Source organism: Sphaerodactylus townsendi, linkage group LG06, assembly GCF_021028975.2.
Source record: "Sphaerodactylus townsendi isolate TG3544 linkage group LG06, MPM_Stown_v2.3, whole genome shotgun sequence".
NCBI lineage: Eukaryota > Metazoa > Chordata > Lepidosauria > Squamata > Sphaerodactylidae > Sphaerodactylus > Sphaerodactylus townsendi.
Genome location: NC_059430.1, coordinates 32,577,569 through 32,603,541, shown reverse-complemented (window position 1 = coordinate 32,603,541; position 25,973 = coordinate 32,577,569). Strand labels below are relative to the sequence as shown.

The 25,973-nt window shown below is 41.6% G+C and overlaps 1 protein-coding gene across 6 annotated transcripts in view; it reads left to right on the top strand.

Moving 5' to 3' along the window:
• RFX4 (regulatory factor X4) overlaps positions 1-25,010 on the top strand; it is a 97,911-nt gene extending 72,901 nt beyond the window's left edge. For 2 of the 6 annotated variants that reach the window (XM_048499212.1, XM_048499216.1), the window contains 6 exons: positions 1,081-1,198; positions 3,818-3,937; positions 7,548-7,709; positions 12,913-13,069; positions 14,255-14,393; positions 20,642-25,010. In XM_048499212.1, coding sequence (XP_048355169.1) covers positions 1,081-1,198; positions 3,818-3,937; positions 7,548-7,709; positions 12,913-13,069; positions 14,255-14,393; positions 20,642-20,914 — 969 coding nt within the window. In that variant the 3' untranslated portion in view covers positions 20,915-25,010. Of the gene's footprint in view, positions 1-1,080; positions 1,199-3,817; positions 3,938-7,547; positions 7,710-11,727; positions 11,761-12,912; positions 13,070-14,254; positions 14,394-20,641 lie in introns of those variants that run through there. The other 4 variants (XM_048499214.1, XM_048499213.1, XM_048499215.1 and 1 more) reach the window with 4 other exon arrangements.
• Positions 25,011-25,973: the final 963 nt, after the last annotated feature.

Sequence of the window (25,973 nt, the reverse complement as noted above, 5' to 3'; positions counted from 1 at the left end):
AAGGAATTGCTTCAAAAGTGCAGTCCCCACTGCCAGTGTTTTCTGATGTTTATGTATAGATATCACAATTCTGCAGAAGAATTCTACAAAACAAATATTGCACAAAAGATGACAATTTGCCACTATGCATTGTCCTTCTAAGAGTCACAGCTGTGACTATTCATATTGGTATATTTGGAACCTTTTGCTGGTTTTCAGGACTTGCTGTACTGGATCAGACCAAAGGGCCATCAAGTCCAGCAGTGTGCTTACACAGTGGCCAGTTACCCACCAGTGCTGGGGTGCGTGGTGGGACAGAAGTGCGTTGGGGCAAGAAATCTTGTCCCAACGTGCTTCCTCTTTGCAGCACGCTGAGAGCAGAGGTGTGTCCGGGCAAAAAATCTTGTTCTGACACACTTCCTGTTCCCCTTCTCGCTTTTCGCGGGGAAAGCAAGAGTACTGTCTGCATGATTTTTCGTGCCTGGGTGGGTCGAGGGTGGGGAACAGCCGGCAGTGGGTAATAGGTCAGTGGCTGAGCAGCTGCCTCCTGGAAGCTCACAAGCAGGATGGCTGCAACAGCATCCCTGGCAACTAATAGAAAAAGCCATACTACTCTGGTACTGGAGGGAGTAGATATCCATCATGGCTGGTAGCCCTTATACTGAACAGTTTGTAATAAATAATTGATATGGGAGAAAGCTTCACCTTCAGAATATGAGCAACCGGGAGCCAAACTAGATTGATGCCCATGAATGTCTGCTTTTTTTTCTTGATAACCCGGACCCTGTACTTCTTGCATGCCATGGACTCTTGCCCCTGCTGTCTGTCCATTTCCTTCCCCTATACAAAATGATTGCATAGTGCAGTGGAATAAAACGATTAGTTTTTAATAGGTGCCACAAGGCTCCTGCTTATTTTCACTGCTGCAGAATAATACGTCTACTCCTCTGGAATTATTATCCACTTTTGTTGCCATTCATCTGAGAGTAACAAAGTTAATTGGATTTCATTTTCCATCAAAGAAGATGGAAAGTGTTTGCGGGGCAGATGTAAAAATAATGGAGATGCATCTTTATCACATTTGTTTCTTTTTATTGGCAGGTAGCTGCTAAGAGACAAGGCTCTTTGAAGAAAGTAGCACAGCAGTTTCTCTTGATGTGGTCTTGTTTTGGCACAAGAGTTATTCGTGATATGACTTTGCACAGTGCCCCTAGTTTTGGTACTTAATTTTTATTCTAGATATTTTAGGAGGAAGTGTGTAACTCCTTACAGAGGCCACATTCATAGAGGATAGTAGAAAATGGTGTGTGGGTTGGGTTTTTTAATCTCTAAGAAAGGGGCGGTCAAGAGATTAGAGCATCAGCTGGTCACTGATGATTCTGGCTAAGATGTCTCATGGGAGTTCACCATTTGGCCTGTGATTCAACTGTACCCTTCATGCACATTTTAGAGTGTTGTTGTGAGGATGCTCGTAACCTGGTAACTATGAAGGACCCAAGTTGTTGCAGTTCCATTCAACCAGCAAGGGACAGAAATGACAGGTTGTGTAACTGTTTCCATCAGTTTCCCTGCTGTCACTGTCCTGGTATCAGGCTGAAAGTGCAGGCTAAAAGTTAGCATTTTCAGACTGCTATATGAAGGATAGAAATGAAGGATGGACAATTTCTATATGGCAGGAAGCAGGAATTTTTCTGGGAGAAAGTCAAGCAATGAAACTGGGAAGGAGGAAGAAAGTTGTGACTTGGCTCATCAAGACCCTGTTCATTCATTCATTCATTCATTCATTCATTCATTCATTCATTCATTCATTCATTCATTCATTCATTCATTCATTCAATCATTAAATCAATCATTCAATCATTCAATCATTCAATCATTCAATCAAATTATTGGTACCCTGCCTTTCTATAGCCATATTCAAAGCAGCTTACATAATGCAATAAAATACAATGATACAATAACTATAAAACCAACAACAATAAAACCAAATGCCATACCTCCAGATCAGCCTTCCAACTTTGGGAGCCTAGTTTCAAATGCTAAATGAATGACAGAGGCTTAGTGGCAGTAGACAAGTAATAGTGCAATCCTAAACAAAGTTATACTATTTAATATGTTGGAATTAGAAACGCATAACTCTGTTTAGGACTGCAGTATAAGTATTGCTCAGCTTTAGTTCACTTTCTGGTAAAAGGAGATTAATAATTAACTGGTTTGGGTCATTAGGAGCACAAACAACTTAAAACAATGTAGGAATGTTGAATAATTTAGACATATTGAGAACACAAAATCAGACTGAGATATAGAGATGTGCAGATCTGAAAAAGTCAGTACGTTTTGGACCTGGATATCATAGAGTTGAAAAAATAATGGCTTTCCTGGGTTCCAAATATCAATTTGGTATTCTGATCCGGGGGGGGGGGGGATGTTGGGAGGTGTGAATTCCAGTATTATTCAACTCCATTATTCTCTAATGGAAATTTTCCAGAGGACAGAAGGGGCTGTGTTTTAAGAAAATTGCACCATAATTACAGGTCAGCTGCAGGTGCCTGTCCTTTAATTACCCCCAAGTTTCAAGTGAATTGGATTATGGGCCCCTGAACAAAGTTCCCCAGCACCCTCCACTGTTTGCTATTGGGGGGGCAGAATTCCATACTTTCTCCAGAGCAAAGTATAGCCAAAATCACAACAGCAAGCAAAGCAACACCTGGCCAAAAGCTTCTCAAAGCAGACAGAACCAACTAAGTCTTCTCAAAGCAGACAGAACCAACTAAGAGCCAATGCAGAACCAGGGAATCCCAGCAATACTGTAGGATAATGTAGCAAGCCTAACAACAAATATAAAACCCAAGAATTCAACCCAGAGTCAGGTCAGAGAACCATCCACGCCAACCCAAATAGAACCACTGTGCAAGCCCAAAATTTTAATATTCAAGAATCTGACTCAATGTACAACCTGGGAATCCAGTGTTGAACCCAAGCAGTCACTGCAAACCCAACAGGAAGCAACTCACTCAAATGTACTAAGACCAATAAATGTACCAAGACCGTTAAATGTACCAAGACCAATAAAACCAATTTAAAGGGGCAGAATCAAAACAAAACAAACGTATCAAACTAATACCGAGCCTCTGGAAGATACAGACACCCCAGAAAAATAGGTAAAGACAATCCGGGAGTCTTAACACACTGGCTCCCAATAGTCCCAGTTAATCCCAAATATTTCCAGAATTTTTCAGAACCCATTTCCCAGTATCCTGGAAAGTCCTGGAGACCAGACTAGATCTAGAAAAATAAGTACTTTTTCAGATACATATTTGGCCTGGATATATTTGAATGCACATCCCAGCTGAGATGTACTGAACATGTGCTGGCTCTGCTCTAAATATCCATGGTTTTTCATTCACTGTAGAGGGACTTTTGCAGAAAGAAAGTGCAATAGAAAACCACCACATAAATATTGCTTTTATTTTATTTTATTAGATTTATATCCCGCCCTTTCCTGACCAAAGTTGGGCTCTTGTTTGTCATGGGTCTTGCTCCCAAGTAAACATGTTTAGTGTCATAGTTTAGTTCACGATTCGACATTTTTGACTGCTTGGGGCCGCCAGGACCCATGTCCAGCTCCTCCTTCTACCATGAAAGGAGTGACTTTGGTCTAATCGCTCTCTTTCACCTTAAGCTATCTCACAGGGTGGTTGTTGTGAGGAGGAAATGGAGGAGAGAACTATATTGCAAGCTGTTGTGGGTCTTCACTGAGGAGAATTAACAGGATATAATTATCTCAATAAATGCCAACGTGTTTCATTTGTTTTTTGCTTTTCTTATTTCATGCCAGGCTCTTTTCATCTTATTCATCTGATGTTTGATGATTATGTATTATACCTGTTAGAATCACTTCATTGTCACGAACGAGCCAATGAACTGATGAGGGCAATGAAAGGAGAAGGAGAGACAGGTAGGTTTCTTCTGTTGCTACTGCTTTATAATTAAACACAACGATAAACAAGCTTGTCCATTATACCCACATTTAGGTAAAAAACAGGGCAGCTGAGATGAGCTAATATTCTTCAGCTGCAGATTCAAAATCTCAGGATTAAACTGCAGGAGAAACTGGAAAATCTATGACTGGTTTTTCCCAGTGCTTTTTAGTATTAAATTTCAGCTACCTGTCAAAACTACCCTCTCTGTAACTGTTAACTTTGGAAGGAAAAAAGGTATGTGGAGTAAAAAAAATTATTAGGGTTAACAGCAGCATGAGGATGGTATTTTTGACCACCTGCTTGTCCTACACCCCATAGGAATACATCTACTACTAGTGCTTTACCTGATAAAAATGAGACTGTTAGGAAAGGAAAATGGAACTACACTAAGGGTGTATGTAAACAAGGGGCACAGAACATTCTCCTGCTACAGCAGCAGCAAGCAAAGTGGGAACAGGGGAGATTGGGGTCTGGGCACATCCATTCTCACTCTGATCATTGCTACTTTAACCCTTACCTCTTCCCCTTTTCACCATTGCACTTGTGCTAAAGTGCACAATGGCACAATGGGCCCCATGGCCTGGAAATTCCCCTTGTCCCTTTCCTTACCAAGCAGTGCTGTAATGCTACAGTGTAACTTAGCAAGGGGGGAAAAGCCCTTTAAAGGATCATAGGGTAGGTGGCAGTAAAACATCTCACCTTTCTGAAAGCAGAGCTTAGCTCTGTCCCTCTCCTTGTAGTGGCTACAGGTGGAGGTTCCATCTCAGCACTCCATTCACAGCCATTCATAGTTTGAAGGGGCCATGGCTCAGCGGTAGAGTATCTACCTGGCTTATAGGAGGTCCCAAGTTCAATCCCCAGAATCTCCAGTTAAGGATCAAGTAGCAGGTGATGTAAAAGACCTACCTAAAACCCCAGGTAGCAGGGGTCTGCAACCTGTGGCTCTCCAGATGTTCACAAACTACAATTCCCATCAGCCCCTGCCAGCATGACCAAGTAGACCATACAGATTTTGATAAACCAAGGATCTGATTCAGTAGCAGGCAGCTGGACATGCATTCATGTGTACAATAGTTTTCCATCTGAGCCACAGAAAACAAAGTTTTTATTTTCTCAGGGCAAAGGAGAGAAATCTGGGAAACAGTCATAAGCTGACTGTGCATAATGTCATCTGGATTCTCCTGTTCACTGTGAAAGCTTCCTGCTGGCCAAATGGGAGAAAAATCCCCATGTGGAAGCAGCCTAGCTTTTCTCAAAGGGAGGGCGGGCAAGTTGGAGATGGTGGGAAGTTGCTGTTAGTACTAGTTAACATTTGTTTAGTATTGACACTGCACTTCAGACAAATATGATCTGGTTCCTGCCCACATGTATTTGAATCTAGATAAGACAGGTGTGGCATTTGTCTTCCTTCTAGTGACCTCAGTAAGGAGGGAGGGAGGGAGATTGTACAGTACCAATTTCCTCCTCTGTTGGCTGCCCGCTTGGTGCTACAGGAGCATGCTAGGTAGCACCAAGCTTTTTTCCTTTCTTTCTTTTTTTTTTGGAACAGCTAACAGATGGTAATATGTATTGCTTCTCAGGCACTATGTATCTCCCGCACGGCCCCACCCCATGATTGTGGGTTCTAATTTTGAAATGCTAAGAGCCAGTTATCCACTACATCTCCAGTGACTGTTAGAACCTGTACAGATGTCTTAACTGATATATATGTGATTAAGTTAATGTTAATCTAAGTGAATGTATCAACACAGCAGAAGATAATTGTTACAGAATTATGATCAACATCTATTCTGAAAGCCCCCACCCCTAAGGTTCTAAGGTACCCTTTTTGCATAAATGACCCACATTTAGGTACTTCCTGGCTCTCCTCAATGTCCTTTTTGTCTTTGGAAAATACACAAAAATGCACAAACAAGTTCATATACATAAGAACAGTTAACAATTGATGTGATTCTTCATGGAATGAGTAATACCAACTGAATCTGCTGCAGTCCTAAGTAATTGAGCAGAATGTATAGACTTGTAGGGGTGGCCAACCTATGGTGCTCCAGATGTTCATGGACTACAATTCCCATCAGCCCCATGCTGGCCATTCTGGCATGGGCTGATGGGAATTGTAGTCCATGAACATCTGGAGCACCACAGGTTGGCCACCCCTAGTATAGAGTGTCCTATCCTTGCTTAAGACTACAGCAATCCTACAGGAGCCAACAAAAAATTCATTTAGCTGATCATCCTGTTTCCCACAGTGATCAATCAGATGCTCCCAGGAAGACCACAGGCAGACCATGAACACAGCAGTCTTGTTTTCCTGAACTTTTCTGATTTTCATGGTAACAGAATATTGATGATTTCTGTTACTTTTACATTAATGTTACTCTCTTCCATTTCCATCATGTTAATTCCTCGCAGCCGTAAGAGTGTGATTATCTTTTGATTTAGATTTCAACTACATGTTCTACTTTCACAATAGTTACAGAGCTCAGTAGCGAAAATCTTCGGAAATTTTTTATCTCCACCCTGACATTTTATACTTGCAGTAAAAGATAATTAGGCCAGAAAAATGTCCACCGATATATAGGCTTTAATACCTCAGAGCCAATAGCTTGTTTCCATTAGTGTTAGAAGGGCAAAACACTGCAGGGCTCTTTCTCTTGATGGGTCCTTTGCTTCAGGGCATCTGTAACACATTTAGTGTAAAACAATGTCTAAACAAAAGAAGGCACTAAAATGTCTAAATGGGGGGCTATTGGCCCCAAGGTGGGCTTCTGACTTTTCCTGTGGCTGCAATATAAAGACTTGTACCCTCTCATCAGGCAGGGTCAGAGAGGCCAGTTAAATCTAGATTGTTCTCAAGTGTGTCTGTGAGGACAACTAGGGTTGCCAATTCTTATCTAGAAAGTTCCTTGAGATTTGGGGGCAGTGCTTGTAGAGGGATGATTTGGGGAAGGATTTCATCTAAACTCTATGGTGTACCATAGAGTCTGCTCCCGAAACTGCCATTTTCTCCAGTGGAACTGATCTCTTGAGATATGTGGTGATTCTTGGAGAACTCCACTCTTACCTGGAGATTGGCTATTCCAGGGGTAGGGAACCTGCGGCTCTCCAGATGTTCAGGAACTACAATTCCCATCAGCCCCTACCAGAATGGCCAATTGGCCATGCTGACAGAGGCTGATGGGAATTGTAGTTCCTGAACATCTGGAGAGCCGCAGGTTCCCTACCCCTGGGCTATTCTAACTAAAGCTCTACAAGAGTAGAGAAAAATTCTTCTGCCTTAGGTGCTGTTATCCATGAGCTCATGGCAACCAGAACTACTAATGTCTAAAATAACAGGTGCTGAGGTTCAAATGCAGTGCTATCATTTCTGGTAGCCCTAAATGCAAAAAGCAAAGGCTGTGCTTAAGCAGTGATGAGTCATGCAGCAAATGCTCAGAGTTGCTTTGCTTCGCAGATTCCAATGGCTGACCCTTGGGACAAATTACAGTCTCCTTGTAGAGTGATCGTTTATCGTAGCAATGTGTCCCTGGGTGGGGTAGGGGGAGCCAGCATGTTTTTTAGCATCTGTTTTTCTTCTCTTTTCAGTAGAAGTGGGAGAAGAGATAATACTGACAGAACCCGTTCCTCCAACTCCCTCCCCAGTGCCTTTCTCTCCAGCTAAATCCGCTACCTCAGTGGATATGCCATCTGCACCTTCGCCTGTAAGCAATCAGTCCCCAGAGTATATTGGCATAGCAACTACAACAGGTTGGTAAGGCTAAGGAAGACTGGCTGTTTACATACCTTCCAAAGAATAACTGTCTAGCTAAAACAGAAGATTGGGTTTGGGGTATTTTGCTTATGGTGATCCAGAAAAGAGATCCTCTGATGGCACTGGTTCTGAGAAGTGGTGTGCAGGGCAAAGAACAGCAGAGGAGGAACAGGAGGGGCCAGTAGGAGTGATCATTTGTGCCAGATCTGACAAATACCATCCAGTCTGAAACAGGGATACACTGAAGGATATCCTGGAGTTATTGCAACCGAGGCAATTATTTCTTGAGCAACCTACAATTTGTTTTGTCAGGAATTAGCTTCTAAATCTGACAAAAATCTCCCAAACTTTGGCAAAATGTAGGCAGTGAAGACTGAAGTCCTAAGAATACTTTCATGGGAATGAACCCCATTGAATTACACGGAGCTTACTTCTGATCCAATAACATGTCCATGAACTGAATGAAATCATTCTAGTTGAAAACGCTGAGGTTAACTAAAAATGCATCTGTGTACCTGAAAGATACTCTGAGAATGCCTGTTCATGTAAACATAAAAATACAGTTGGCTTCCATTTTACCCTTCTTCTCTCCTGTAAGGAGACTCAAAGGGGCTTGCAAATTCCTTTCCCTTCCTCTCCCCACAACAGACATCTTGTGTGGTAAGTGGGGTTGAACGAGTTTCAAAGAACTGTGGCTAGCCCCAGATCACCCAGCAGGAATGCAGGGGTAGGAAAACGAATCTGGTTCACCAGATAAAAGTTTGCTCCTCATGTAGAGGAGTGGAGAATCAAACCTAGTTCTCCAGACTAGAGTCCCCCTGCTTTTAACCACTACACCACGCTGACTCTATATCCATGTTCATGTTATTCGGACTTAGATCAGAAATATGTTCCACGTGATCATGTGATTCAATGGTTCCTACTCCCATGAAAGTGTTCTTAGGGCTTCAGTCTTCACTTTAGACAAAAACTTTCATGTACTGCTCATAGCACATAGATAAAAATTCTTATGCGACTGCATTTAATTAAGAATTTTCAGATGTATCAAATGCTACAGACAAGTAAAAGCAACTAGTTCAGATTATGGGCTTCTTCTTTTTTTTTACTTCAGTGGATGCAGTGAATATGTCCTTTACCCCACCTCTTTTTTGAAACAGCCAGAATGGTAGAAATTTTACCCATTGAATTTCTGCCTGGCATTAAATTAAATTGTTACTTTAAAAATGCATACCTCACATTTTAAATTTACACAGTTGTGCAAGGTGGCTTGCATAAAATATAAAAGATCCATTCAGAAATCCAGCTAGTATGCAGTTCTGAGGCTGGATAGAAATTATAGGAAGAAGTTTCTGCTTTCAGACAAGCAAAAGCAGTGTTAAAAGAGTTTTGACTTCACAAGATCATCATCCACAATGGAGGATGGTAATCAGTCTAACAGCACACAGAAAATTTATTTGTGATCTGAGAATAAGTCCTGTCTTGCCTAAAACATTAGGGTTTCCAGGTTTTCAGCATCCCAAACCTTGAGATAAGGCAGGGCTTGATGATGCCAAGTTCCACACATCATTAGGAACTGCACCATATAGTGAATATGTGTGGTTGGAACCACATGGTTTTGAAGAGATTGACTATTCAGCACACACAGAAGTGAATAAAGGTATAGAAATAAGTGCGTTCAAAACATAAACATAGCTGAATTGTTAATACCTTATTCCCTCCCATCTCTTGTTTTCATAAGCACAGAAACCTTAAAAAGAAGCTGCTATGTGGGTAGCTTATTGTGTTTAGTTCCATAAGTGAGGTGACATAGCTGAAGAAGTCCTGTCTCTGGTTGCCATCTGCCTCACCTCTTAAGTCAGGAGCACAGAGCACAGGGCTGGTGAGGTAGATCTTAACTGGTCAGCTGGACAATATGGAAGGAAGCAGCCACTCATATAGGCTATTTAAGGCCTTAAAGTAGGGGTTGCCAACCTATGGTGTTCCAGATGTTCATGGACTACAATTCCCATCAGCCATTGTCAATTGTCCATGCTGGCTGGGGCTGATGGGAAGTGTAGTCCATGAACATCTGGAACACCATAGGTTTGCCACCCTTGCCTTAAAGGAAAGAATCAGCACTTTGAATGACACACACATGAAACAAAGGGGCCAGTGCAGATATTTCAGTATTGGGGTGATACAATCCCTGTATTCCACCCAACAGCTGCTGAAGCTGTTGAAGCTGAAGTTTTCAAGCCATTTTCTCTTTTCACATTATCACTTTGTCTTAGCGTGGAAATAAAAGGCCACAACAAATGAAAAGGAAAATTGATTTAGAGTGAGACAATATTATCACCAGGAAACCACAAGGTGAAAGGGGTACTTCAACGTTAAACAAGGTCAACTGTGTATTGTTTTTATCCTGTTGCTGGACACTTACATTGCTTATGTGTCCCTGCAGCTGTCGCTGCTTCATTAGCCATCTACAGTCTGAGGAAATAAGATATAAATATGTTAAATAAACAGAAAAATTTAAACACAGATCCGCAGTCCAACAGTGGGAAATGCTGTAGTGGCGTGGGGGGGGGGGGGGCAGGGGGATGGGGGGATGAAGTTACAACAAAAAGGTGGTGACTGGACAAAGAACTTCATCTTGATTACTTCCCTTTTCCAAATGACCTATTTTTCTCAGAAAAAAAGTAGCTATCAGGTTACATATATGGAAGTTACCATCTCTCACCCTGCCCCCATAATTCTGGGACCTTCCATGGTGGTTGGAGTGCCATTAAGAAAGGTTGTAGATTAGTGGCAGAGTGCTCCTGGATTCTGTCCCTGTTATCTACAGTTAGAAGGAACTAGGCTATCAGGACTGGGAAAGTCTTCCACCTCAGACCCTGGAAAACTACATCCCACTCAGAATAGACTGTACTAAGTTAGATGGACCAATGATCTGTCATGGTTTAAGACAATATTGCAAATACTAGTGAAATAATTAAGTTATATAAGCACTCTGGGACGCTGTATAAATGCTTGGGATTTTATTGTTAATAATTATTCAAATAAATACAAGACAGTGAATGACTATCTTGGGTACCGTTGAAACTAATACATCTAATTCCTGTGAGATTGCTGTATCCTTGTTTCAGGTTTCATTGAAACATTGCTGCTTGTCATTAGCATTTACTAAATAAGTTAACTATTAAGCTTGGTGCATTCCTTTTTCTGCGTACTTCCAGTGGTCAGACACAAAACAAGCAATGAAATCATTGTGCTTCATGCAATAGCACACTCCATAAAGACAAATCATCAATAAATTGCTCTTGTGTAGAACATCTGGCAAGGCCCAGCCTCCTTTTTCTTTAAATCTTTTTGTTGAACTGCTGTATTCTGAAAAGAGATAATCGGGCCACAATTCTTTTTAAATTACAAAAGCTCGATTAATGATTGCTCAAATGAAACCAATGCTGTAACAACGCTGATGGGGAGAAGGCTACTGTCTCTCGATTACTCATTTGCGAGCATCACTGCAGTTCAAAACATTCAAAGCTCTTTGCTGAAATGCTAAAACTTTGCCAGTGGGTAACTGAAATGTATGGGTAACTAAAAATTCTGCCTCTTGTTAGCAAATAAAAAATGTGGTAAAAGTTACATTGCAGAATGTCATACTAAATGCCCATTTGGAAGAATATTCTATTGAAAATCAACAAGACACTTCTAAGAAAATGGGGTTAGGTTTAGCAGCCCAATCATGTTGAAAAATTGCTTTCCACGTTACTGTCTTTTGTGTGAAGAGAGATGTGTTAGTGTGATAAATTAGCACCTTAACCAGTAACATCACTGCAGCAATGCTATGCAGTGTTGGAGTATAATTCTGGACAGAGCTTGTGCAAGTGATGTATCTGCTAGTTCAACAACTCTGAGAACTGGATTGACAAAAGGGCATCTGCTGCAAAACTGCCATTTCTTTTTCAATTTTAACTTTCAAAATGCAACATGCACAGTCCTGTTATTTTGATATTTCTCATGTTTATATAGGCCAATTGTAAGGGATCGCAATCAACTTTTAAAGTAAGTTCTTTTGTACTAAATTTAATTCTTAGCTCCCAAGCTGTAACACTGATAGTGAGGCAGGTATGAGTCTGCAGAAATATCATTTGTTATAGGGGCTTTTATTGCTGCCAGTGGGAAAGGGCTGATGCCTGATCCAGTTTGGGCATCTACAATAGCAGATTTTCGCTAAGTAGATGGAGAATCGTATGCATAAATGTTGGCTGCGAATTGTTTCTCCAACCTGAACAGTCAGAGCTGTGCTTTGAAAACAAGTTGGAGATCTACCAATCCTGGAAGCAGAGTGAATGCCAGCTTCCCACCCCCCACCCCCCACCCCCCCGCCATCAAAGCTGTGATCATGTACTTATAGCACTTAGGGCCAAAGAATATACTGCTTTCAGCACTGTTTCTAAAACAAAGCGATTGCAACAGAGGCAGCCTCTCAGAGTTTACATATGACTTAGCCACAGAAATCATCTTCAGTGTTATAGTTCAGCTCTGTAGCATGTGTGATATAAATAAAAGCAAAAATGCTTCTGAGCATAGATGGAGTGCCTCTTTGTAATCTCTGACAATCTGTAACCTCCTCCCCATCTCAAAACAATCAGGGCTTATGAACATAAGAACATAAGAACAAACCTGCTGGATCAGACCAGAGTCCATCTAGTCCAGCACTCTGCTACTTGCAGTGGCCCACCAGTTGCCTTTGGGAGCTCACATGCAGGATGTGAAAGCAATGGCCTTCTGCTGCTGCCGCTGCTCCTGAGCACCTGGTCTGCTAAGGCATTTGCAATCTCACATCAAGGAGGATCAAGATTGGTAGCCAAAGATCGACTTCTCCCCCATAAATCGATCCAAGCCCCTTTTAAAGCTATCCAGGTTAGCGGCCATCACCCCCTCCTGTGGCAACATATTCCAGGCTTGTAGGCCCTGGAAGGGATTTCTCTGTAGGCCTGAGCCTCAACACTGTTCTTTTTAGAAATTAAGTAATGAATCCATGACTTCCCTTTCATACAGAAAAATAATACTGATAAAGAAGCAAATGTACAACATACTGCTGCTGGTCTTTTCCATTCTGTTTTCCAAAAGTTGTAGAGACTATGCAATTCTCCTTTAAGTTAAGGTCCACAGAATATTTGCAAGTGAACTGCATCTTTCGATTTCATTCAGGGGCTATGCAGTCTTATACGTGGTCTCTCACATATACAGTGACCACAGCCGCTGGATCACCTGCTGAAAACTCACAACAGCTGTCTTGCGTGCGAACTCCTCATGTTACTCCATCTGTTACTCACAGGATACCTGTTTATCCCCACAGAGAAGATGGGTAGGTCCTTTGCTACCTTGTTTGTCTACTGTCTTTTTGACCAGCCTAATCATAGATTAAGTTATTTGGGGTACCTGAAATCCAAAGTGTCATTCCTGATTCAACTATTTGTTTGGGGCAAGGAGCTGTGTGCCTTTTTGAGCTGAGAATCTGTATAACAGATGGCAAACATTTGCACAACTCTGAATAAAGCTATTAATCAATCATGGGTGTGCAATTGCACAAACATGAGTTCAAGCATCAGTTCTGATTCATGCAACATTCCTGTTCCCAGAGTTTCAAAACTTTTCCGAAATAACATGGAGTGTTATTATTTTAGATCTGTAGGTAGGGATTTCTCTCTTTAAAAAAAATGTATAATCCTTAGTTATTTCAGGTCAGACCTGGAATTTCTTAAGCCATACTTGGATAATCTCGGCTAGCTTGATCTTGGAAACCAATTAAGGTTGGCCATGGATAGTAAAAGGCAGTAGAACAGTGGTTTCTCAACCTTCCTAATGCCGCAACCCTTTAATACAGTTCCTCATGTTGTGGTGACCCCCAACCATAAAATTATTCGTGTCTCGGTTCCTAAGACTATCGGAAATATGTGTTTCCGATGGTTTTAGGTAACCCCTGTGAAACCCCTGTTGCGACCCACAGGTTGAGAACCACTGCAGTAGAATGAGAGGCAGACAGAACTGAACAAGGAGCACAGACAACACAGACCACTGGGAAACTTTCATTTAAATGTATATGAATCCATTTAAATGTATGTGAATTAAGTATTTTGCACAGCATACAGTTCATTTAAGGAAGGCTTGTGTAGGAGAACTTGCTGGTTCATTGTGTTCCGTGTTAATTACTGTGTGCTAGTACCATTTTTTGTCTCATAGGCAAGAATTTCTGAAGCCGATCCTGAGTGTGTCAGGACTCAATCATATAAGGCAATAGGCTGAGGAACCTTTGTTTTTCCTTCTGTAGACTGTAGGGGGGAAAGGATCATAGCCCTAATCTGGTTAAAGTCATAAAGAGTCTCTGTCCTCAGTAGAGGTACATAGAAGAAAGAGGATAAAGGGATCTTAACAAAGGGAAACAAAACCAGCACCATTCTTTTATGTCATGTACAATCCATGAATCTCAGCATAACAGTATTGGATAAGGGACTGTTTTTATGAATACTAAGGATGTTCTATGACTTTTTAGGTATAGCAGTAGCTACAACTATGGTAGTTATGGAAACCAACACCCCCACCCAATGCAGAGTCAGTATCCATCTTTACCACATGACACAACTATTTCTGGACCTCTTCATTACTCCGCCTATCACAGAAGCTCTTCACAGGTTAGTTTCATGCGGTTGTTTCTCCTGTTACTGAATAGATTAAAGAAAACCTTCTCCATTCAGTATTCCATGTCTGCTTGACCCAACAGGACCCCAACAGTCCCCTTTGTTTTAAAGGTGAGATGGTAGGAGGATTCTTCTGACAAGAAAAAGGTCTCTGTGAAGCAAATGTGATTCCCACTGATTTCAGTGGGACTTGCAAAAATGTACTTTCCAATATACATTGTGTCCTAGTCCTTTGGGAGCTGTGTATATTCACCATCCTTGGTTTGAGGGATTTCTCAAGTCTGCGCATGGCCTGCTATACCTGGTAGGACTGCCACCTTTTTGACGGCCCTGCTTCTGTGCCTTTGTCAGTAGCACAACACACAGAAATTTAATGGATGAAGCTTCTTCTAGATGGAATGTAAGTGGAGAGAACCACTTTACTTGCTAAATATCTGGATGTCCTTTGACTGGTAAAACCAAAGGGAAAGGGCTGGGTGGCTGAAAGATGTTCTGAAGCTGAATATACTGTACCTTGAGCCTACACATCTCAACCTAAATTTGATTAAAAAAGGAGCCACTCTCTCAACATTCCAGGTAATTAGCTACAATTATGGTTTTACAAATCATAAATATAATCCAGTGGCACTGTGAAGTCATTGGCAGCATATCTATGGTTTTGACGTATCTTTGTTGCAACCCATGCTTTTATGAGGCACTTAAAACACTTTTACAGCTTCAACAGGTACGTAACGGAGGGCTATAGTGCGCTTTCTAAAGTGGAGGGGAAAGCACTATAAAGTTAGAGCTTCATTCATAAGGAAAATATTTTGCTGTTTGAACAGAGACACCTTTCACCTCTTTGCATAATCAGTCAGCAAGCTGAAGAACAAGAATAAAGAGATTATTCTTCAGCCTGACTCTGAGGAAAGTCGAGCTTCACTGGTTGAGGGGAGACACTTAAAATAGTATTTTCTAAAATAATAACGGAAAGAAACTGAGCTAATTTTAATTTTTTGAAGAAAGAGCCTCAACAATAATCGGCTTAAAGTCACCCTAACTTAAAGGAGTTAGTGTTTCATGTCAAGTTTCAACAGCAGTGGTGGTGGCAAGTGTGAGTTGACCCAGAAAATGGTAATTTCCTGTCAAGGGCTCTCCAACAAATGTCGCCTTTATATCTGGCAAAGATCACTAGGCCCCAGTGTTTTGAGATCAGCGTGCTTAAGCACTCTTCATTAAACCGGATGCAAAGTGTGAAAGGTGATTCAGGCAGCTTGGGCAGGCATCCGCGCAGATGGCGAAGCTTTGGACACTCCAACAAGGCTGAATAGATGCTTCATTGGTTGAGTTAATAGTCAGGCAGGGGCCAAGGCGGACTTTAAAAATATTGTCTCTCAATGGTCTCTTCACTGGAAGGAAAAAGAAGTCACTGACTCATTTGCAATTAGCTGACCTATCGTTACAAATTTTTCCATGTTGGGGAGTCAGCCATCACAGATTTTATTGTGAAAATAGTAGATATTTGGGAGTCCATATTATTTTCAAGCAATTATTCTTTTTTATATTCATGACACATTCATAAACACAGCTGCATCTGGGGGTATTTGGCCACACAGAGAAGCAACACACTGGATCCCTGTCCCCTTGCTTTTGCAGTCATTTATTAGCCCTTCCTTTCTGGTCAGGCATGCTCACATTGGAATGTTAATGAAAAGTGGAAAGACAAATCCACACTCCATTGCAGCTCATTAAGGAGCCCGTTCTTCTGTGTGCCAAATGGCGCTGTCAAGGCAAAGGAAGGAAGGTGGTCAGGACTAGCCTGGGGCTCCATAGTCTTCGTTGGCCTTCATCTTCTGCCTTTGCCTCGGATTTCTTGGATGACTTGACGAGGTTGCAGAGCTTTAAATTCAAGGATTAGAATCAGTCTTGTAGTACTTCCACTCTTCATAATCTAAATTTGTAGTGGGTAGAGAATGTCCATTAATTTTGAAGCGGGGGGGGGGGGTAGTTTCCCCCCCTGTTCTTTTCCTGTAAAACAATGGAAATTTTGAGAAAAATTGGAATATATGCCAATGTGTCCTATCAAATCTAAACTAATCCCACTGCTTTAACAATATAAAATGCATCGTTTATAACTTGCTTAGCACATGCAATTGCAATATTTATGGAATTTAAAAGTTATAAATTCCTTACAGCCCAATCCAGAGCCCTGGCGGCAGGACACAGTACCACTGTGGCGCCACCCTGCCACTTCCCAAAGGGCTTCTTGGTGGCACGGGTAGGCACACAAAAAAAGCTTCTCCGCTGCCGAAAAGCCCCCCACTGGGTTCTATGGACTTAATCCTGCAACTGGCTACCTTGCGGGCTGCCCGTTGGTGGATTTCCCCCTCCACCGAGGCCAGTTCCCTGAGGAGGGCAAATCCTCCAGCACAGCCCTGAGCCATCTCAATAGGCAGATCCCCCCCCCCCCTCAGATTGGGCTATATGTTTTGATCTTTTTTTTCCCTCCCTCCTGCAAGGTAAACCAGTAAGCCACTTTTTACCCAATTTGTAGGTAAATGTGTCACAGTGGTTTCAAGGAGATGGAAGAAGGACAACAGAAGGCATATAACTGTTGAGAACCAATGAAAGCTCGGCATGGTCCCCTCATGAGGATTAGGTATCCTTCTAGAAGTGTCTTGGATTTTAAGGCTGTACAGCATAATCACCTTGGCTTTAAAAGCATTTAACTCATTCTAAAAGAGAAAATATTTCCATCTTTCAAAAAATTTTCCATTGGGAAAATGAAAAAAGTGGTGGTGAGGGGGGGTGTCTGTTTTTTCTTGTTCTTTTCTAGGCTTTTCTTCTTGGGCCGTCACACCCTTAACAGCCCAATTCAGAGAGCTCCAGCAGCCAGGGATGGTGCCACTGCCACGCCACCTCCAGAGGGCTCCCAGGCAGCATGGGAAGGCAGCAAATGCCAGAAAACCCCCAACTGCCCGAAAGCCTTCCATAGGGCAAAACAGACTTACACCACCCTTTTGGGTGGCATAAGTGTGACTTCTGCACCAGGCGTGATCCCAGGCCAAAAGCCCATTGGAAGCCAACTAAGGTTTGCTCCACCCCCAGAAACACCCTTAGCCCACCTCCAGCTGCACCAATGGCCAGGTTTAGGCTGCTGCAGCTCTGAGGGTGGAGCTCGCTTCTGGGTCGGGCACCATGAAGCACTGTGGTGCCAGCCTGTCTCCCTATTTGTCCTCCCTGCTGATGTAAGTGCCCCCCAAAAGCTGATTCCACCCCCTCCCCGAGATTGGGCTGTAATAGTGCACTTCAGTTTGTGCTGGTATATGCTGCATCATATTGTTGACAGTAACTAACAATGGACCAATGCATTATACAGTGAAAAGCTAAAAAGATGCCAACATAACGTTGGAAAGGGGCTGTGGCTCAGCTGTAGAGCATCTCCTTGGGATGCAGAAGGTCCCAGGTTCAATCTCCAACATATCCAGCGATAAGGTCCAGAAAGTAGGTGATTTGAAAGATCTCCACCTGAGACCCCGAAGAACCACTGCCACTCTGTGTAAACAGTATTTATCATGATGGGTGAAGGGTCTGATTCAGTGTAGGACAGCTTTGTGTATTCAGGTGTGCCTATGCATATGCCTTGGAAGATCCATCATAATGCTTTTTAGGGTCTCCTGACACTGTGATTATTGAGAATAGTACCATAGCTCCTATTATTTTCTGTTGTCAGAGTCAGTCCTGTTGTTGACCTAAGTGGAAATGCACTGGCTTAAATGATGGCAAATCAGAGTTAATTGGGTTGTGGATTATTCTGATTGATGCATAAGTGGAAAAAAAATCAGGGCTTTCAGCGGGGAGTCAGATCCTTGCCTGTCTGGTTCTTTTCCCAGCTTCAGTTATGACTGACTCTGCTATCAATCATGTTCCAAAAACCAGATTACCCTTACCTCTCAGATTTAGGGAAAATATGTAAGAAATGAGGCAGGAAGGAATAGGTGTGTATGAGAGAGAGCTTGGCTTATTTTAGTGTGGTCCCAGAATCTGTCTCCAGTGCTAGAGCTTGAAACATAATGCTAAATAACAATGACCTGAGCTTGGGCAAAATGCCTTTCCCACACCACTTCATAACTCCACTTTTAAACATTTGATATTATTCAGGCTTTCTAAGGATTGCTTGACAAGCTTGAGCACTGTGAGTTGTCACTGGTGAAACAGTGTGCATGTGTGGTGGGGAAACTAACATAAATATGTACTTGAAAGGACTAAAGATCATCTGAAAAACTTAGGAATTGTTGCTTGAGTGAATGCCAAATTAGAAAAGATCTTAGGAGATCTGTGAGTAAATCTCCTGGGGATGTTATAGGTAAATTTGGGGTGGGGGTGGGGGTGGGGGTGGGTTAAACCTTTCTCCCTGTGATGTTTCCCATCCTCAAAGTGACTACAGTTGCCAGCTCGGGATCAGGAAATACCTGAAGCTTTGGGAAGGACAGAGTTTGGGGATGGGGTATACTATAAATTCCACTTTCCAAAGTAGCCTATTTCTCCAGATCAGCTGATCTCTGTCACCTTGTAACGGTGGGAGATCTCTAGCTACCACCGGGAGGTTGGGAACCCTAAAAGTGGCTCAAGCTATTGGAGGAATTTGAGGTCAGGACAATGGCACAGGAAAGGGAAAATATTAAATTCCTCTTTGTTGCCGTCCCCATCTGAATTAGGGACCCAATAGCTGCTATTTACTAATAAAAACATATTCGATGGCCCATCATGAATCTCCCAGCATCTTTTCTGGAAATTTGACTAGCTGTGGCTTTTGACTGCTATTCAGTCAGCCGTACACACAATCTGCTCTATTGAATGCTTATGTCTGTCCTTTAAAACAGCCATTCTTTGGGCAGACTATTGTTTCTTAGAGTTAAAAGCTTAGACAAATTATTTTTAAGTCATATAGTGGCTTAGACAAATCCAACATGGGGGACAAATTATTCCAGAATTTAATTTTATGGATTCATGATTCAATCCAATCCAATCCAATCCAAAAACCTTTATTAGGCATAAAACCAGAAGTACCAAACATTCCAAATAGGTTCATGATTCACAGTGCTTTGAAGCCAGTTAATGTACTACCAAATCCACCCCACCCCATCCCCCATGCTAACCTAGCCCTTCCCCTGGAATTCTGACTGGGAGGGGGAATTTTGGCAGGAGACCCCATCCTCGAACTATTCCCATCCATTTTGTTTGAGCAAAAGGGTGGGGGCACAGAATACTCATGACTTTAAAATATTACCACCTGCTTGCAGCCTTCATCTTTTGATAAAGGCAAGAAGCCTTATATCCCGTCTGGCAACCACAGCTAGCCCCACCTACTATGAGACATGCAGCCATCTTGGCTTGTTTGGGGCATCTTGAAGGAACAGAAAAGACAGTTGAGGAAATCATTATCGGGGACACAACTAGAATTTCCCCCTATATTCAAAAATGTCTTGAAATACAATGGAGAAAAACAATGGAACTCTACCTGCACTTGTGGGTCACTGTTCATCTTCTCAACTCCACTGTACTGTCCCCAAAAAGGAACACTCAATAACTATAAAATAAAATGTGAAACAGACTTTTCTCTGTGATACACTTCTGAAAATGCCAGCCACAGATGCAGGCGAAACGTTAGGAACAAAATCCACCAGACCATGGCCATACAGCCCGGGAAACCCACCAGAACCAGTATAAAATAATTGTTTTACAAAGTGCAGACAGTCTGCGTCCATGCAATAATTCATTTTTACTATATTGACATTATGAAATCAGCCTGGTATTTTTATTACATTCTGTTGGCATTTCAATATTAATTGAACATTGTTTCTTCTGTTCTTTGTATTGTTTGTTTTTATATGTATGCCAGTGTAGGGTTTAATCAAAAAGCAGATACTTTAATAAATGGTCTAATTCTGACAGACTTTGAGAATCTCTGTTTTAATTTTGACAATATAAAATGCAATCTGCCTTTCCCTTAGGGCAGTGGTTCTCAACCTTCCGAATGCCGCGACCCTTTAATACAGTTCCTCATGTTGTGGTGACCCCAACCCTAACATTTATCCATTTTACGGATGGAGAACACTGATGCAGAGAGTCTTAGGCGACCCCTGTGAAAGGGTCGTTCGACCCCCAAAGGGGTCGCGACCCACAGGTTGAGAACCGCTGCCTTAGGGTATGCCCCTCTGTGCACGTCCCTAACATTATCACAATGTCTTTTTATTTCCTAGTATCCTTTCAATAGTCCATCATCACGGATGGAGCCCTGCTTGATGAGCAGCACCCCAAGACTGCATCCAACTCCAGTAGCTCCTCGCTGGGCAGAAGTACCTTCAGCAAACGCTTGCTACTCAAGCCCACCCATGCACTCCACAAGATATGGGAATTCCGGTGATATGTACACACCATTGACCACACGGAGAAATTCCGAATATGAGCACATGCAACACTTTCCTGGCTTTGCCTACATCAATGGGGAAGCCACCACTGGATGGGCAAAGTGAAAACGATCAGTTGTAGTATCAACCATATATATTTAATAAAGACACAAAAACTTTTATGCCTGGATAAGTGCAGATGATTTGAACTTTTAAGAGGGCATTTTTAACAAACAGGAAAATGGAAAAGATCATGGACAATAACTATAAGCACATTATACACCAGTGTGATGGTTCTGTCAACCAAGCAAAGTTTTACTGCTGCTATAAAGCATTGTTGTATAGGCCAAAGTGTGCCTTTTTATTTTTTGTGTTTCTTTAAGATTTCATGAGATTGGCCTAGGACTAAGTTAGGTGCCCTCCCGCTAATCATCATCACCATTACATTTGAACAGATCTTTTCAAGGGAAAACATGTCAAGGTGCAATCCTCCACTCGCTACTGCACGTCAGACCACACGACCCCAAAGATTACTTTCCTTTCCCAGTTTATAGTGTTTATGATTCCAAAATTATACCACGTAATTCACAAATTAGTATGCAAGTCTAGAGTTCAGTATCCTGGAAACTTCACCTTACCTTTTTAAACAGTGTCTAGCCCTCACAGCTAGGAAGGTGGGTCAAGAAGTGTGTGGGGCATGATAGTGAAGTCACAGAGGCAGGGAAGAGAATTCCCCATGGCTACAGAACAGGGCTTCAACAACTTGTAAAATGTTTTGCTATTCACCGTAACCAGCAGCTAATATAATGTAGTGTTGGAAAGGACTGTGAATTGGAAGGACCTTGGACAAAATATCAGCTCTGAATTCAGTGAGAGGTAGAGGTCATTACAGCAGACACAATGTGCCAGAAATGACTTGTCTTTCTGTAAAGTGTGTGTTTGTGTGGGGGATTTTTGCCCCAGGAGAAAAATAGCTGGGGTGATGCAGTTTGAGGGGGAGAGTATAGATAAAGCAAGGAAAGTACCAGTGCCATAACTAAGTCAATTCCCCAGCCCAATTGTATAGCATGTAAAATCCACATTCTGACACATAGGTTATGTGTACTTTGTCCTGAAATAGTGCTAGACTTGGTCTAAACAATACACTTACCATGGACATATTTTCTGTTTTCATGTGACATATTTATTTGTACAGCTTATCAGATTCACTTAGGGTGCTGAGTTAGCTTGCTATTTCATAAATCCACCTCAAAAACTCTATAATAATTTGACATAATCTTTTTTAGCCTTTTAGCCTCTTGCATTATGCTAATAGTGGTGAGGATGTATTAGCCATTGTGCTCTGATTCCAAATGTCTGAAAGACTGGAGATGGTGTCCTTTTGGTTCTCCAAAGTTCTGGCTTTGCATACAGCTTCCATGAGAAAGCTAGCAATGTCTCACGGGATATAAACCTTGAATGCTTAGGGAGGAGAAGGGTAAAATACATTATAATGTAAGTGTTTTAAAAAATCTCTTACACAAAGCAATGCATATTATTGTCTGTAGTGAGTGGCATCTTTAGCAAGCACATCCCATACAATGCATCATCAACTGGAAATGTGGTCAAATGTATCGTTTAAGCCAGGAGTTGGGACCAAACCAGATGTTCAGGTTTTTAAAGAGTTGGTCAGGGTTCCCTGCACCCAGCTCAGGTTTCCCACAGCCTCACAGCAGCTGTGTGAAATGGCTTTAAAAAAAATAAAGGATAGCCCATTTGGGTTTGGATCTCAATTCCAGGAAAAGGAAGGGCTCTTGCCCCCAAATCTATTTTTCATGCTAAAATAGCACTTTGGGTGGTATTTCAATGTGGGGAAATGGCTTGTGGGAGAGAGAAGGCAGGAAACCTTTCTCTCCCTATAGTGGTTATCCAAGCCCAAATGTGTTTTCTTTTGTATTGTCGAAGGCTTTCATGGCCGGATTCAACTGGTTGTTGTGGGTTTTCTGGGCTGTGTGGCCATGATCTGGTAGATCTACCAGACCATGGCCACACAGACCTGGAAAACCCACAACAACCAGTGTTTTCTTTCGTTTTTAAAAATATATTCCTCAAAGTTGCTTTGTGGCTGCAGGCAACCCAAGTTGGAGACAGGAAACCCAAATCCAACTCTTAAAAAACCCACATAATAAATACCCACATGGTATTTAGGCAAGCTATTATAAGCTGATCAGGATAAAGTTGACAGGAGAGTTGTGAATTCATCCACCATTTCCTGGATCGTCTTTGTTCTAGAATGCTCCACTTGGGTCCTAGTGCCTACCTAGTTTTATCCCGCAAAGGCATTAGAACCCAAGCAGAGCATTCTACAACAAAGACGGTCCAGGAAATGGCGGATAAATTCACAAATCTCTTGCTATCTTTATTCTGAACAGGGTATAGCAAGCACATCCTCATACTGACATTATTTGCTGTTTGTAAGGACTGCTGTGAATGTTAATTGCTTGAATACTTCATTATATAAACACTAGGTATTATTAATATTCAGAATATTCAGAATATTCGTAATTTACATGAGTCCCAATTGCAGAATTCTTGGCCCGGAATTTTGATATTTTTTAGTACAAAGTACACAAAGTTCTAACAATGGCATACCCCAAACCAAGAACATTTGAAAATCATCTGGGATCCCTGCATATTCACAAAATGAAACAACACAAGTCAAGCCAAGCCATATAATGCATGAAAAAGCAATCCATTCACTACGTCACTAATCAATGTGAGCTGATCCAGTCAAATGCCTGCTTGTTTAGCTCAGAACAGTTTTTGGAAAGCAAAAAGATAGCAGACTTTCATTTCCCTTTCTCGTTCTTTGAATTTGGTCACATGGTATGCTAGTTTTAGTATGTTTTTATTTGAAAAATCCTAAATGGTCTTTTGGGTTATGAGCTGAGGGAAGAAATTCAGTCCCTATTTTTAACTGAAGGCAAATGAAGCAACACAGTTCTCCTTTGCATTCTTTAACTATTCCTGTAGCTCCTTGAAGATGCTTTTGCTTGGTTATCATCGTCTTCTCCTCGAGACATGCGATCGTATCATAGGCTTCATTTTACACATAACTTTGTATCACCACGCACCTTTTTATTGATAAGTGTTCCTTTCTCAAGGGAAGACATGTAGCATAAAATGACACGCTGCTTCATTGGCTGTTATATTATTTGCATTCATACAGCTATATAGTTATTAAAGGTTGTGGATCTATGATAATAGATAATGCAATCCTTTATTTTCTACTCAAGTGGAGCCAGAATAGGCCTTTCCTCTAGAGCGGCTACAGCACGCTACTTGGACATGCAGTATCATCCAGGCTATTGATTCTAAAGGGACATCCTTCCATACCTCTTCAAAGAATATCCAACAGCTTATCCTTCCCCAGGTGTGATCGCACTGCTTTTCCAAGTCCCTGTGTGCAATTACATTGCCTGTACATTGGGAGCTAGAGAAGAGCAAGCTGCTGGATGCTTATATGGAGGTGCAGAAGAAACCTATGTTAGAAGGAGCAGTCTAACCCTGGTGATCTTGGTAAGCTGAAGCATAACTGGCCCCATGCAGCAGGGACAAGATCCATGCAGCCTCTTATGGGGTAGCACTTTACCCGTCTCTGTGTGAAAAAAGTTGGATTGTATCCATTGTTGACATGTTAAATCTTCTACAGTGAAAGGACTATAACAAGGGTTACAATGCAAAAAATATATATATTAAGTTCTCCTGTTAGATGTATAGCTTGATACGAAAAATGATCATCTGGTCCTTTGCTAGGATAATTCCATGCATAAAACTGAAAGCTGTGCCTTTGGATCTATTTTGTGTAATGTACGTGTGGGAAGAAATGTATTGTATTTTTGGGAGACTTTTCCAGTGGTATTTTTGGTCAGATGCATAGCTCTTTGTGAATTTTTTTTTGGTAGAAAATTATTAACATAGGATGGGTTTTTGTTTGTTTGTTCAGTTTCTGTATAATAAAAAAGCACCAAGCAATTATGATGGACTTATTACCCTATGGGTAAGAAATAATGACATGGTAATATGACATCAGGCATTTTATTAATTGTTCTGTAAATAAAATATTTGGTAGCACTCGACGGTGGTGATAACCGTGTTAATGGCTAAAATGGAACTGTGTTATTTGTACAGTCACCCAAGATATATGAAGGACTTTCTCACTTAAATAAAAAATTGAAATCAAGAGTCTTAGCTAAATTGATATGAAATCAGATTGAATCATATGTGGATATTACACCTGCTGAGTCTAATATCATTCCTGAATTCCAGCCTAAAGTTTGCTAGAATACTATGAGAATTTTTTAAAAGCTGCTTCTGAGTTCCAGTTCCCTAAAACGAGGCTACCTGCTGTTTTCTGCATGATTTACTGCTCTAGCTTTGTCTGCTTTCAAACAGCCTCCGCTGGGAGCAGATTTACCTGCCGCCAGAGGAGGTATGTGCAGATCAAGCACTCATGCAGAAACACAGGGCATGGAGTGCTGTCCTCACTTTATAAATTGAAGATTTGATTCAATTTTAATTCAGAAAAAAGTACACTTCGGCTGTCATCAGGAGCTTGGGACACATTGGTATAGGCCGTTTCCACACAGGCTGTTTGCCCTGGGTTCAATGCCATTGGGAAGCAGGTGTTCGCTTGCTTTTCTACAGCATCATAGGTACATTTATGCACCTCCAAGGTTTCTCTGGCTTTTCCCAGGCCTTTCCTAAATCTGCTTTGCTGTGAAGTTTTGGGAAAGATTTTGGTAATGACTGAAAGCTACCTCGTAGGTGGGAAAGTTCAGGTTTTCTCGCTCCCTTTCATATGGTAGCCATTTCCCTTACAGCAGTCCTTTCCCCTTTTTAGGTTTTTTTTTTTAACATCAGCAATTGAATAGCATTATTTCTAGCGTTTATTGTTAAAAAGGTCTCTAGCACTTTTTGTTATGGAGACAGAAAGACATAGGGCGGTAAAGGTGTTTAAATATTCCAAAATGAAAATTCAGAGAACTGTTATAAAAATTGTTATGACATATCAATATATTGAAATCCGATTTTTTTTTCACAAAATGCCCTGATGATGAGTAGGGGGTGAGGTTGGCTGCTGCCTGGGGACTAGGGCAGGCATCACATCCATGTGGATGTCCTATAGCCTCTGTGCTGTATTGTC